Source organism: Ranitomeya imitator, chromosome 2, assembly GCF_032444005.1.
Source record: "Ranitomeya imitator isolate aRanImi1 chromosome 2, aRanImi1.pri, whole genome shotgun sequence".
In the NCBI taxonomy this organism is placed as follows: domain Eukaryota; kingdom Metazoa; phylum Chordata; class Amphibia; order Anura; family Dendrobatidae; genus Ranitomeya; species Ranitomeya imitator.
In genome coordinates this window covers 523742206-523756196 of record NC_091283.1, presented here as the reverse complement: position 1 = coordinate 523756196, position 13991 = coordinate 523742206, and the positions used below count along the sequence as shown (strand labels likewise).

Here is a 13991-nt window from a genome sequence, read left to right as displayed (position 1 = left end):
CTGTCACCTCAAATTGGCGGGATATGTAAATGCCTTTTTTCCGGTCCGATAGCCGGCGTTTCGTCTTCATTTCTCTACCCCATCCGTCCCTGTTGTTGCAATATGTTCGAGAATTAGAGTACTTGTCCTCCATAGTTAGCGCGTGCATAATGCAATCTTCGCTCGCGCACGGCAAAGCCGAAAAGCATTACTGCGCATGCGCCTGCGCACTATGTCCCGGAAGTATTTTGGTGTGTTCTGGGACATAGTGGGCGGGCACATGCGCAGTAATTATTTTCGGCTTTTCCCGCAGTTGGGCAAAGCATACTGCGCGTGCGCGAGCGAAGATTGCATTGTGCACGCGCGAACTATGGAGGACAAGTACTCTAATTCTCAAACATATTGCGGACAACAGAAACGGACGGGGTGGAGAAATGAAGATGAAATGCCGCCCATCAGACCGGAAAAAAGGCATTTACATATCCTTCCAATTTGAGGTTATAGGTTCCCTTTAATATGATGGTGAAGTGGTTCTAATCAGTGCAGCAGTATGTGGAATCAGACACCGAGGTCTTCTGGACCCTCTATGTCGCGGTAAATGTTGTGAATTCTGTGGCTGAGTTCACTTCTGTGGTCACAAGTGGTATTGCAGTCTCTGGGCTTCCTCCCTCAGGTGTTTTGGTGAGCTCGTTGGCTGCCTTGCTATTTAGCTCCACCTGAGTCTGTCTTCCTTGCTCCTTGTCAATGTTCCAGTGTTGGATCTGAGCTACTGCATCTTTCCTTGGGCCTGCTGCTCTGCTAGATAAGTGCTTCTAGTTTGTTTTCTGTTTTTTCTGTCCAGCTTGCTATTAACTTTTGCTGGAAGCTCTGAGAAGCAAAGGGGTGCACCGCCGTGCTGTTAGTTCGGCACGGTGGGTCTTTTTGCCCCTTTGCGTGGTTTTCATTTTAGGGTTTTTTGTAGACTGCATAGTTCTCTTTGCTATCCTCGCTTTGTCTAGAATATCGGGCCTCACTTTGCTGAATCTATTTCATTCCTACGTTTGTCTTTTCATCTTGCTAACAGTCATTATATGTGGGGGGCTGCCTATTCCTTTGGGGTATTTCTCTGAGGTAAGTCAGGCTTGTATTTCTATCTTCAGGCTAGTCAGCTCATCAGGCAGTGCCGAGTTGCATAGGTAGTGATAGGCGCAATCCACTGCTGCTTATAGTTGTGTGAGGATAGATCAGGTACTGCAGTCTACAGAGATTCCACGTCTCAGAGCTCGTCCTATTGTTTTTGGTTATTGCCAGATCTCTGTATGTGCGCTGATTACTGCACGCTGTGTTGCCTGATTGCCAGCCATAACAGTACAAGGAGCCCTACCAATGATTCCCAATAGAGGGAAAAAAGAAATCCTGACATCATTTTTTTTTCTTAGCTCTGTCTTCAGTCTTTTTTTTCCCCTAGACATTAGAGTGCTTCAGGACACAGCTGTGGACATGGATATTCAGGCTCTGTGCTCCTCAATGGATAATCTCGTTGTAAATGTACAAAAGATTCAAGATACTATTGATCAGAAATCGATGCTAGAACCAAGAATTCCGATTCCTGATTTGTTTTTTGGTGACAGAACTAAGTTCCTGAGCTTCAGAAATAATTGTAAGCTATTTTTGGCCTTGAAACCTCATTCTTCTGGTAATCCTATTCAACAGGTTTTGATTATTATTTCTTTTTTGCGCGGCGACCCACAGGACTGGGCGTTTTCTCTTGCACCAGGAGATTCTGCATTGAGTAATGTTGATGCATTTTTCCAGGCGCTGGGATTGCTTTACGATGAGCCTAATTCAGTGGATCAGGCTGAGAAAAATCTGCTGGCTTTATGCCAGGGTCAGGATGATGTAGAAGTATATTGTCAGAAATTTAGGAAGTGGTCAGTACTCACTCTGTGGAATGAATCTGCACTAGCGGCTTTGTTCAGAAAGGGTCTCTCTGAAGCTCTTAAGGATGTAATGGTGGGATTTCCTATGCCTGCTGGTTTGAATGAGTCTATGTCCTTGGCCATTCAGATCGGTCGTCGCTTGCGCGAGCGTAAATCTGTGCACCATCTGGCGGTATTGTCTGAGAGTAAACCTGAGCCTATGCAGTGCGGCAGGACTATGACTAAAGTAGAACGGCAAGAACACAGACGTCTGAACAGACTGTGTTTCTATTGTGGTGATTCTACTCATGCTATTTCTAATTGTCCTAAACGCACTAGGCGGTTCGATAGCTCTGCCGTTATTGGTATTGTACAGTCCAAATTCCTTTTGTCCATTACCTTAATGTGCTCTTTGTCATCGTATTCTGTCATGGCGTTTGTGGATTCAGGCGCTGCCCTGAATCTGATGGATTTGGATTATGCTAAACGTTGTGGATTTTTCTTGGAGCCTTTGCGGTGTCCTATTCCGTTGAGAGGAATTGATGCTACACCTTTGGCCAAGAATAAGCCTCAGTACTGGGCCCAGCTGACCATGTGCATGGCTCCTGCACATCAGGAAGTTATTCGCTTTCTGGTACTGCATAATTTGCATGATGTGGTCGTGTTGGGGTTGCCATGGCTACAAACCCATAATCCAGTATTGGATTGGAACTCTATGTCGGTAACCAGCTGGGGTTGTCAGGGAGTACATGGTGATGTTCCATTTTTGTCTATTTCGTCATCCATTCCTTCTGACATCCCAGAGTTCTTGTCGGACTTTCAGGATGTATTTGAAGAGTCCAAGTCTGATGCCCTACCTCCGCATAGGAATTGTGATTGTGCTATCGATTTGATTCCTGGTAGTAAATTCCCTAAGGGTCGTTTATTTAATTTGTCCGTACCTGAACACACCGCTATGCGCAGTTATGTGAAGGAGTCCCTGGAGAAGGGACATATTCGCCCATCGTCGTCACCATTGGGAGCAGGGTTCTTTTTTGTAGCCAAGAAGGATGGTTCGCTAAGACCGTGTATTGATTACCGCCTTCTTAATAAGATCACTGTTAAGTTTCAGTATCCCTTGCCATTGATTTCTGACTTGTTTGCTCGGATTAAGGGGGCTAGTTGGTTTACTAAGATTGATCTTCGTGGTGCGTATAATCTGGTGAGAATCAGGCAGGGAGATGAATGGAAAACGGCATTTAATACGCCCGAGGGTCATTTTGAGTATCTGGTGATGCCGTTCGGACTTGCCAATGCTCCATCTGTTTTTCAGTCTTTTATGCATGACATTTTCCGTGAGTATCTGGATAAATTCTTGATTGTTTACTTGGATGACATTTTGATCTTCTCAGATGATTGGGAGTCTCATGTGAAGCAAGTCAGAATGGTTTTCCAGGTACTGCGTGCTAATTCCTTGTTCGTGAAGGGATCAAAGTGTCTCTTCGGTGTGCAGAAAGTTTCATTTTTGGGGTTTATCTTTTCCCCTTCTACTATCGAGATGGATCCGGTTAAGGTTCAGGCCATCCAGGATTGGACTCAGCCGACATCTCTAAAAAGTCTGCAGAAATTCCTGGGCTTTGCTAATTTTTATCGTCGTTTCATCTGTAATTTTTCTAGCATTGCCAGACCATTGACCGATTTGACCAAGAAGGGTGCTGATTTGGTTAATTGGTCTTCTGCTGCCGTGGAAGCTTTTCAGGAGTTGAAGCGTCGTTTTTGCTGTGCCCCTGTGTTGTGTCAACCTGATGTTTCTCTTCCGTTCCAGGTCGAGGTTGATGCTTCTGAGATTGGTGCAGGGGCGGTTTTGTCACAGAGAGGTTCTGGTTGCTCAGTGTTCAAACCATGTGCTTTCTTTTCCAGGAAATTTTCTGCTGCTGAGCGTAATTATGATGTGGGCAACCGAGAGTTGCTGGCCATGAAGTGGGCATTCGAGGAGTGGCGTCATTGGCTTGAGGGTGCTAAGCATCGCGTGGTGGTTTTGACTGATCATAAGAACCTTACTTATCTTGAGTCTGCCAAGCGCTTGAATCCTAGACAGGCCCGTTGGTCGTTATTTTTTGCTCGTTTTGATTTTGTGATTTCATACCTTCCGGGCTCTAAAAATGTGAAGGCGGATGCTCTGTCTAGGAGTTTTGTGCCCGACTCTCCGGGGTTATCTGAGCCGGCGAGTATCCTCAAGGAAGGAGTCATTGTGTCTGCCATCTCCCCTGATTTGCAAAGAGTGTTGCAGAAATTTCAGGCTAATAAACCTGATCGTTGTCCGGCCGAGAAACTGTTCGTCCCTGATAGGTGGACTAGTAAAGTTATCTCTGAACTTCATTGTTCGGTGCTGGCCGGTCATCCAGGAATCTTTGGTACCAGGGAGTTGGTTGCTAGATCCTTCTGGTGGCCGTCTCTGTCACGGGATGTGCGTGCTTTTGTGCAGTCCTGTGGAATTTGTGCTAGGGCTAAGCCCTGCTGTTCACGTGCCAGTGGGTTGCTTTTGCCCTTGCCGGTCCCGAAGAGGCCTTGGACACATATTTCGATGGATTTCATTTCTGACCTTCCCGTTTCTCAAAAAATGTCGGTCATTTGGGTGGTCTGTGATCGCTTTTGTAAAATGGTCCATCTGGTGCCCTTGGTTAAATTGCCTTCCTCCTCTGATTTGGTGCCTTTGTTCTTCCAGCATGTGGTTCGTTTAAATGGCATTCCTGAGAATATTGTTTCTGACAGAGGTTCCCAGTTTGTCTCGAGGTTCTGGCGAGCCTTTTGTGGTAGGATGGGCATTGACCTATCTTTCTCCTCGGCCTTCCATCCTCAGACTAATGGCCAGACCGAACGAACCAATCAGACCTTGGAAACATATCTGAGATGTTTTGTTTCCGCTGACCAGGATGATTGGGTGTCATTTTTGCCGTTGGCTGAGTTCGCCCTTAATAATCGGGCCAGCTCGGCTACCTTGGTCTCTCCATTTTTCTGCAATTCTGGGTTCCATCCTCGTTTCTCTTCAGGACAGGTTGAGTCTTCGGACTGTCCTGGTGTGGATTCTGTGGTGGACAGGTTGCAGCAGATCTGGACTCAGGTAGTGGACAATTTGACCTTGTCCCAGGAGAAGGCTCAGCTTTTCGCTAATCGCAGACGCCGTGTGGGACCCCGACTTCGTGTTGGGGATCTGGTTTGGTTATCTTCTCGTCATATTCCTATGAAGGTTTCCTCTCCTAAATTTAAACCTCGTTTTATTGGTCCGTATAGGATTTCTGAGATTCTCAATCCGGTGTCTTTTCGTCTGACCCTCCCAGACTCCTTTTCCATACATAATGTATTCCATAGGTCGTTGTTGAGGAGATACGTGGCACCTATGGTTCCATCTGTGGAGCCTCCTGCCCCTGTTTTGGTGGAGGGGGAATTGGAGTATATTGTGGAGAAGATTTTGGATTCTCGTGTCTCTAGACGGAAACTCCAGTATCTGGTCAAATGGAAGGGTTATGCTCAGGAAGATAATTCCTGGGTTTTTGCCTCTGATGTCCATGCCCCAGATCTTGTTCGTGCCTTTCATGTGGCTCATCCTGGTCTGCCTGGGGGTTCTGGTGAGGGTTCGGTGACCCCTCCTCAAGGGGGGGGTACTGTTGTGAATTCTGTGGCTGAGTTCACTTCTGTGGTCACAAGTGGTATTGCAGTCTCTGGGCTTCCTCCCTCAGGTGTTTTGGTGAGCTCGTTGGCTGCCTTGCTATTTAGCTCCACCTGAGTCTGTCTTCCTTGCTCCTTGTCAATGTTCCAGTGTTGGATCTGAGCTACTGCATCTTTCCTTGGGCCTGCTGCTCTGCTAGATAAGTGCTTCTAGTTTGTTTTCTGTTTTTTCTGTCCAGCTTGCTATTAACTTTTGCTGGAAGCTCTGAGAAGCAAAGGGGTGCACCGCCGTGCTATTAGTTCGGCACGGTGGGTCTTTTTGCCCCTTTGCGTGGTTTTCATTTTAGGGTTTTTTGTAGACTGCATAGTTCTCTTTGCTATCCTCGCTTTGTCTAGAATATCGGGCCTCACTTTGCTGAATCTATTTCATTCCTACGTTTGTCTTTTCATCTTGCTAACAGTCATTATATGTGGGGGGCTGCCTATTCCTTTGGGGTATTTCTCTGAGGTAAGTCAGGCTTGTATTTCTATCTTCAGGCTAGTCAGCTCCTCAGGCAGTGCCGAGTTGCATAGGTAGTGATAGGCGCAATCCACTGCTGCTTATAGTTGTGTGAGGATAGATCAGGTACTGCAGTCTACAGAGATTCCACGTCTCAGAGCTCGTCCTATTGTTTTTGGTTATTGCCAGATCTCTGTATGTGCGCTGATTACTGCACGCTGTGTTGCCTGATTGCCAGCCATAACAGGTAAACCCTTGACACAGGAGTTTGCTCTTTTGAGGAAGCCATATTTTTATGCAGATTGAAGAGGCGTAAAAAAATGCCCCCAAATATCTGATTAACTGATTTGGAAAAATCTGGTAGCTATGGTAAATAACAACATAAGTAAAACTGCAGCAAAATGCCCAAAGGCTGCTTTGGGAAAGGTTTTCCTGTTTATACTTCAGGGTCCAATCCTTTTCTTGGTAGTAAATTTGGCTTTATTTCAGAGCCATATTACAACAGAATGAATATAGTCCATAGTCTGACTATAAATTTACATGGCTTGTTATGTTGTGAACACTAGGTCTTCAAAGAAAAGGTCTCATCTAGATTTTTTTTATTAATTAAATTTTTTTTATACATTTTCTATTTTCTGTACATTATTGGGAGCAGCCACTCATATCATATAGGAACCAGTTTTCTGAGATGTTCATCAACTTCAATGATAGAGTATTCCAGGCATGCTCTGTGACCTGTGCAGAGGTAATTGTGCAGGGGAGGAGGAAGGGGAGCTGTAACATTCGTCTACCATAATGTAAATAGAGGATTCTGTGATATATATGGGTGTTACTTTTCATCATATTCTTGCCTGTGATGATACCAAAATGTGACCTCTATAGAACATGGAAATGCACATCTATTATGAGGTTCAGTGCCCAGAATGAAAGTGACATGGAAAATTAGAAGAAAAAAAAAAGAGAATCACCAAACAATATGTTTAACTTAAAAACTTTTTTGACACAATACGGTATTTTTTAGGTCATATTTTCTTTAATATATACATTCTTTTCTTACAGGATGGATCTCGTCAAAAGCAAAAGAAGACTGTATCATTCAGCACAATGCCTAACAACCGCAAAATCAACAGCACTGCAGCTTGCATCTCCTTCATGTTAGAAGGGTGTGAAATGAAGAAAGTACGTTCCAACTCCAGGATGTACAATCGATTTTTTCTGTTAGATCCAGATATGCGTTTTTTGCGATGGGAGCCTTCAAAAAAAGATTCAGAGAAAGCCAAGCTGGAGATCAAATCGATTCGTGAAGTTCGGGTTGGAAAGAAAACTCCAGTTCTGCGAAGTAATGGCTTGAGTGACCAGTTTCCAGAGGAATGTGCCTTTTCTATAATTTATGGGGAAAACTATGAATCTTTAGATTTTGTTGCCAGCAGTGCTGATATTGTAAATACTTGGGTAATGGGACTCAGGTATTTGGTATCTTACGGAAAGCACACTCCAGATGTCCTAGGAGCCAATCAAACCAGTTCTAGGACTCTGTGGATCTCCTCTCTTTTTGAGATAGCAGATATAGAGAAAGGAGGACAGATTCCTTTGTCAAGAGCCATTCAACTTATCAAGGGGCTTAACCCAGGTATGAAGACCTCGACGGTGGAGTTAAAGTTTAAGGAACTGCAGAAAGTCAGTGACAAATTTGGTGGCAACATTAATTGTGATGTGTTTGTAGAAGCATATTGCGAACTGTGTACCCGGCCAGAGGTCTTCTTTTTATTAGTGCAATTTTCTAGCAATAAAGAATATTTGGACTTAAAAGATCTTATGATCTTTATGGAGGTGGAACAAGGCATGGAAGAAGTCAACGAGAATACGTCTCTCGAAATCATCCATAAATATGAACCCTCCAAAGAAGGACGTGAAAGGGGTTACCTTACAATTGATGGTTTTACTCGCTATCTCCTTTCTTCAGACTGTAATATCTTTGATCCTCACCACAAAGTGGTTTGTCAAGACATGATGAGACCTTTATCTCACTACTACATCAATTCTGCTCATAGTGCATGCCAAATGGAAGACCACTACTGGGGCACTTCAGATATAAGTGGGTATATACATGCCCTTAAATTGGGATGCCGCAGCATTGAACTTGTTGTCTGGGATGGCCCTGACAACGAGCCTCTAATATACCTTGGACTCTCTGTGGTATCACAGGTAGCTTTTCGTAGTGTTGTAAGTGTCATAGACAAGTATGCATTTGAGGCATCAGAATACCCCTTAATTCTTTGCTTGGTAGTTCATTGCTCCGTTCGACAACAGCGCATCATGGCACAGTGCTTGAAGAAGATCCTCGGGGACAAACTTTACAGTGAGCTGCCTTGTATTGATGAAAACTACATGCCTTCTCCAGAACATCTGAAAGGAAAGATCTTAATAAAAGGTAAAAAGCTACCTTCAGATAACTCTGACTCTGAGGGAGATGTAACTGATGAAGATGAAGGAATGGAGATAGCCAGGAGATTGGGACATGATGGCAGAGAACACGTCAATGGAACTGGCGCCAGAAGATTGCGCCTTTGCAAGGAACTTTCAGACCAAGTTAACTTGTGCCAATCTGTTAGGTTTAAGGACTTTGAAACTTCCAAAAGGAGCCAAAAATACTGGCAAGTGTGTTCTTTTAATGAAGTCACTGCTAGTCGTTTTGCCAATGAATATCCTGAAGAATTTGTGAAATATAACAAAAAATTTCTTTCACGGGTCTACCCAAGCTCGATGAGAATTGATTCTAGCAATATGAATCCCCAAGATTTCTGGAAATGTGGTTGTCAGATTGTGGCCATGAACTACCAAACCCCAGGACTTATGATGGACCTCAATACTGGATGGTTCCGCCAGAATGGAAACTGTGGCTATGTCCTCCGCCCCTCAATAATGAGAGAAGAAGTATCGTATTTTAGTGCAAATGCAAAGGATTCCTTACCTGGTGTCTCAGCACAACTCCTTCATCTCAAAATCATTAGTGGCCAGAACCTTCCAAAACCCAAAGGGTCAGGAGCCAAAGGAGATGTAGTGGAACCATATGTGTACGTTGAGATACATGGAATACCTGCTGATTGTGCAGAACATCGAACAAAGACAGTAATCCAAAATGGAGACAATCCCATATTTGATGAGAGCTTTGAATTTCACATAAATCTTCCGGAGTTGGCGATCCTGAGGTTTGTGGTTCTCGATGATGACTATATTGGAGATGAGTTCATAGCCCAATATACTATCCCCTTTGAGTGTTTGCAGACTGGCTTTAGGCATGTCCCGTTACAGTCCCTGACGGGAGAATTTCTTCAGAACACCACATTGTTTGTACACATCGCAATTACCAACCGGCGAGGTGGTGGAAAGGCCCATAAGAGGGGGCTTTCCGTGCGCAAGGGAAAAAAGGTCCGTGAATATACTTCAACAAAGACTACTGGCATCAAAGCCATAGATGAAGTATTCAGGACGGCCACTCAGGCTGTACGAGAGGCTACTGATCTTCGTGAAAACGTTCAGGTAACCTGTTCACATCCTTTTATTTAGTTTACAAAGCTATTATCACCTATTTTATGGGAAGAATTAGGACTTCCATGGCTCTTTGTACATCACAATAGAATTTTAATTTCAAACATGTTTTCAGCACCATATTCTCGTATTCTCCTTGTGCTACTTTTCTTCCTTTTCTCCTCTCCAACCTTTTAATTAAACATAAGTCGAATGGGTATTAACATCTTGCTGTGAGTCTAAAACACAGTTTCTGAAATACTGTGCTGTAATTAAAACACACTAACACTGGATTATTCGGCTAGTGAAACACAAGGCTGTCCTAAAGTAACCTTTCCTGCAGCAACCAGGTTATTCTAAGGGACACAGATAAATCAGATTTTCCCTCTATTGTGTCTTCTAATGTTTTCCATACATTGGCAGGCTTTGCAGATGGCACTGCTCACTTAAAGGGAGTCTGTCAGTAGCATCTAACCCCCATAAAGCATCTATATGGGCATGTAGGTCATAGAAAGTTGAATAAAATGATACCTTGATATCTGCGATCCGATGTTTTATTCAAGAGAAATCCATGTTTTTCTTAATATGTAAGTGAAATGTTATGATCTATGGGCCTAGATCTTCTTTAGAATCTGCCTCCAGAGCTTATTTTAAATGGAAGGTGGCATCTCCCAGATTCTCAGGAAGCTCAGTGTGTGGCCCATAGATGTTAACATCTCATTTACATATTAAGAAAAACATGGATTTTTCTGGAATAAGACATCAGATATTATGGTATAATTTTATTAAACTCTATGTCCTGCTTGTCAATATAGAGGGCTTCGGAGGGTTCATCCTAGTGACAGGTGCCCTTTAAATGAGGCAGTTCCTGCACAGCTGGGTGTCTGTTGGCAACTGTGCAATGAAGACTTACACCAGCACTGCATCCCCTGCATTCTCAGGATTTATTGGGGTTCCCAGAGGTCAAACCTCCACTGATCCTGAAATGAATAGATACTGGTGTTCATGGTCGAGATTTTGAAATTTTGATCGGTAGATAGTCAAAGTGCTGCTCTCCCTCCTCTTTGTTTTGTAACATATACTGTAATTGGGAAGGAGTCAGATGCAGTTAGCTCTCCTGGGCTCTTTTACACGTCCTGATATTTTCGGTATTGGAATAACCAGTACCGGAGATATGTGTCCTTGTGTGTAATACTTGTGGCATATGTGTGGCAACATCAGTACCACATGCATTGGCGCCTGGGAATCAGCGGTACAATTTGCACTGTTCCCCGGTGCCAGGTGCTGAAGACCGATCTCATCATTCTCCCCTGCTCGCACTGCGATCAGCGCTAGCAGGATAGAATGTTGAGAGTTGTATTCAACTGATAACAGCGAGAGCAGGCAGCGGCTGATCAGAGTATTCATAAGATGCCGTCTGCTCTATAAATAAAAAAAAAAGGTGTAGGTTCCTCTATATTTTTGCTAACCAGCAAGGCAAAACTGACAGCTGCGGGCTGCAACCCTCAGCTGTCCACTTCAGCAAGGCTGGTTATCAGGATTAGAGGGCTCCCCATGACGTTTTTCTTTTTAAATTAATTATATAAATAATTAAGAAAAAAAAAGCATGAAGTCCCCCCTATTTTTTGACAACCTGCCAAGCTAAAGCAGACAGCTGCGGGCTGGTATTCTCAGGCTTGTAGGGGGTCATGGATATTGCCCCTGCCCAGCTTACACTAGCAGCCGCCCAAAAAAAGGCACATCTATTAGATGCTTGGCTCTTCCCACTTGCCCTGTGGTGGTGCAAGCGGGGTTCATATGTGTGAAGTTGATGCCGCCTTCGCATTGTCTAGTGACATCAAGCCCATGGGTTAGTAATGTTTTTTTTTAACCAATTTTTTTTTTTTTTTTACTTGACCAAAAATGCTAATTACTTAAAATAAAGTCTGGAGGATAATACTGAATCTTGGGCGCTACTGGTTGAGGAAGTCCAGGTGGAATAAAAAGTGGAACCAACAGGTTGTAGAATAAGTGTGTATTTTATTGTTACAAGTGTACCCAAATGTAAGAAAATAACAAAAAGGTATCGAAACTCGTTGCATGGACTCTTTACCTCCCATTTCATGCCTTTTTGTTGTTTTTTACCTTTTGAGTAACTTTTTAACAATAAAATTTTCACATATTCAGACTTCAAACACCAGTAGCACCCACGGCTCAGTATTTACCCCCAGAATTTATTTTAAGTCTAATGTGTATTGGGCATCCCGGCTCTTTTACAACAAATAATGTCAGGGCAGAGAAGGATCCGATCTGCTGAATTTCCATAGTCGATCTTTTGTTCTTCATGAGATAAACCACTACCAGAATAGTTTGGCAGAAGATCTCTCATAGAGAACTCTGGAGCACTAGCATTCTTGTGTACGGGAGAGTCGGGAGGGATTGCCGCTAGCCTACAATTATGTAATGTGCATGGAGGTCATTAAAGCATTGAGTCTCATCTATCTCAGAAAAAAATTGACATTCTAAGCCTATCAGACACAGACACCATATCTACCGATTCTGGACACCACTCACCTCTAATATGGATGGAAATGAGCGGTGCAGGAAAACCCCTTTAATTTGGTAACTTCATTACTAAAATATCTCGATTTATTTTTATTACCGAGATATAATTATGTGGAAATCAAAGATAAAATTGGTTCTTGTTGTTGGTGCATTAATAGAGTAAGTAGATAACATCATCTCTGCTGTCTTTGTTGCAGAACGCGTTAGTATCTTTCAAAGAGCTTTGTGGCCTGACACCAGCGGCGAACATGAAGCAGTGCATACTCACTCTGTCAGCATGGCTTCTCAACAGCGATAGTCCTCTCACTGTGACCCTCAACCTACGCTCCCAGTATCCACTCCTGGAGGCACAAGGACCAGTGCCTGACCTCTTAAAAAAAGTTTTCACCTCATATGAGGCGGTAAGTGTACAAAAGTAGAAGAATAAGCTGATGGCTAGCTTCTCTGATACACCATTCACTGCTGTTTAGCATGTTAAAAGTGCATTATCCAGTTGTCCATTTGCCTAAATTCATGTAGTTGGGCTAAAAATCATTTTTGCTATTCAGTTTCATTAAAAATGTTGCACCAGTTGGCTTTTATAGGCTCTTTGTTTCTTGCACATTCAACTTTGATGTGATATGTGGTCATAAATTGGCTGAGAGGAGCTCAGAAAAAGACAGATAAAGGAGCTACAAACTCCACTACTGGAATATCAGAATGCTCTCACTTACAGACCCTTAAATAACTTATTCTGCAGTCAGATATTAGCAGTGTAACACACTCTATAGAAGGCAAACAGAGCAGAATTTGTATTGAAACCCAAATACAACATTTTGTTAAACCAAAAATACATGCATATAAGTAAGAATTTTTTTTCCCAAACATGGACAACCCCTTTTAAGTTCCATGGTTAGAATTACTGAGTCATAGATGTTTTATGATTGGTAGATATCAACGAGTCTACCTTGGGATCAGGACTGTACAGAGGTACACATAGTCCCTGTGACTGTGAACTACAGAGCCATGGGCACTTCTTGTGCCGCCACATGGTCCTATAAGAGATTAAGAGGAAGAATCCCTTGATCATACAGCATTCAAATAGTATGCTGCTGTTACCTATGAAAAAAGTACAGTCGGGCCCTGTACGCATTGCTAAAACTAGGAGGTTGTCATGTGAATGAAGCATTCACGTGCCCAGACGCTGGAGATAGCGGCCGCACAAATGCTTTTTCAGTTGACAGCTATTTTTCCTGACTCCCAATACACATTCTCACTCAACTTCACTGGCAGCGTCCTGCTGTGGGGAACCATCAGTTTTTTGGCGTAACATGAAAAAAGTGGAAAAGTTCATGGGGTATGAATACTTTTCATGTCACTGTACATTAGATAGTTGTCCGGTTCGGACAACTTTAGATTTTTTTTTTGTAATAATAAAATGATGAATACACAAGACAGTATAGTAGTCAGCATTATTGTAAATTCATGAATTGGTAAGGCTAGTTTCACACTGGCGTTTTGAGGAGCTGCGGAGGGCTGCGGACTTCCTCCGTGAAGCCCCGCCCTCGGCCGCCTACTTCTGCATGCGGCCTGCATGCGGCCTGCGTACCTATCTTTAACATTAGGTACGCAGGTCGTGCCGCTGTATGCGGACGCTTCCGCATGCGTAGTTTTGACGATGCGGAGAAAAAAAAATTGCTACCAGCTGCGTCCTACGTTGGTCGCCGTATCGTCAAAACGACGCATGCGGAAGCATCCGCATACAGCGGCACGACCTGCATACCTAATGTTAAAGATAGGTACGCAGGCTGCATGCAGAAGTAGGCGGAGGTGCGGCCGAGGGCAGGGCTTCAAGGAGGAAGTCCGCAGCCGTCCGCAGCTCCTCAAAACGCTAATGTGAAACCGGCCTTAGGGTAATA

General features: G+C 43.6%; 1 protein-coding gene and 1 long non-coding RNA gene across 2 annotated transcripts in view; one reads left to right on the top strand and one right to left on the bottom strand.

Moving 5' to 3' along the window:
* LOC138664828 (uncharacterized) overlaps window positions 1–13991 on the bottom strand; it is a 617141-nt gene that overhangs the window by 423151 nt on the left and 179999 nt on the right. The window lies entirely within an intron of this gene.
* Window positions 1–13991, top strand: part of LOC138664823 (inactive phospholipase C-like protein 2) — a 149879-nt gene that overhangs the window by 80405 nt on the left and 55483 nt on the right. Inside the window, exons 2-3 of the mRNA XM_069751803.1 lie at window positions 7081–9561; window positions 12291–12494. Of these exons, the coding sequence (XP_069607904.1) occupies window positions 7081–9561; window positions 12291–12494 (2685 nt within the window). The remainder of the gene's footprint in view (window positions 1–7080; window positions 9562–12290; window positions 12495–13991) is intronic.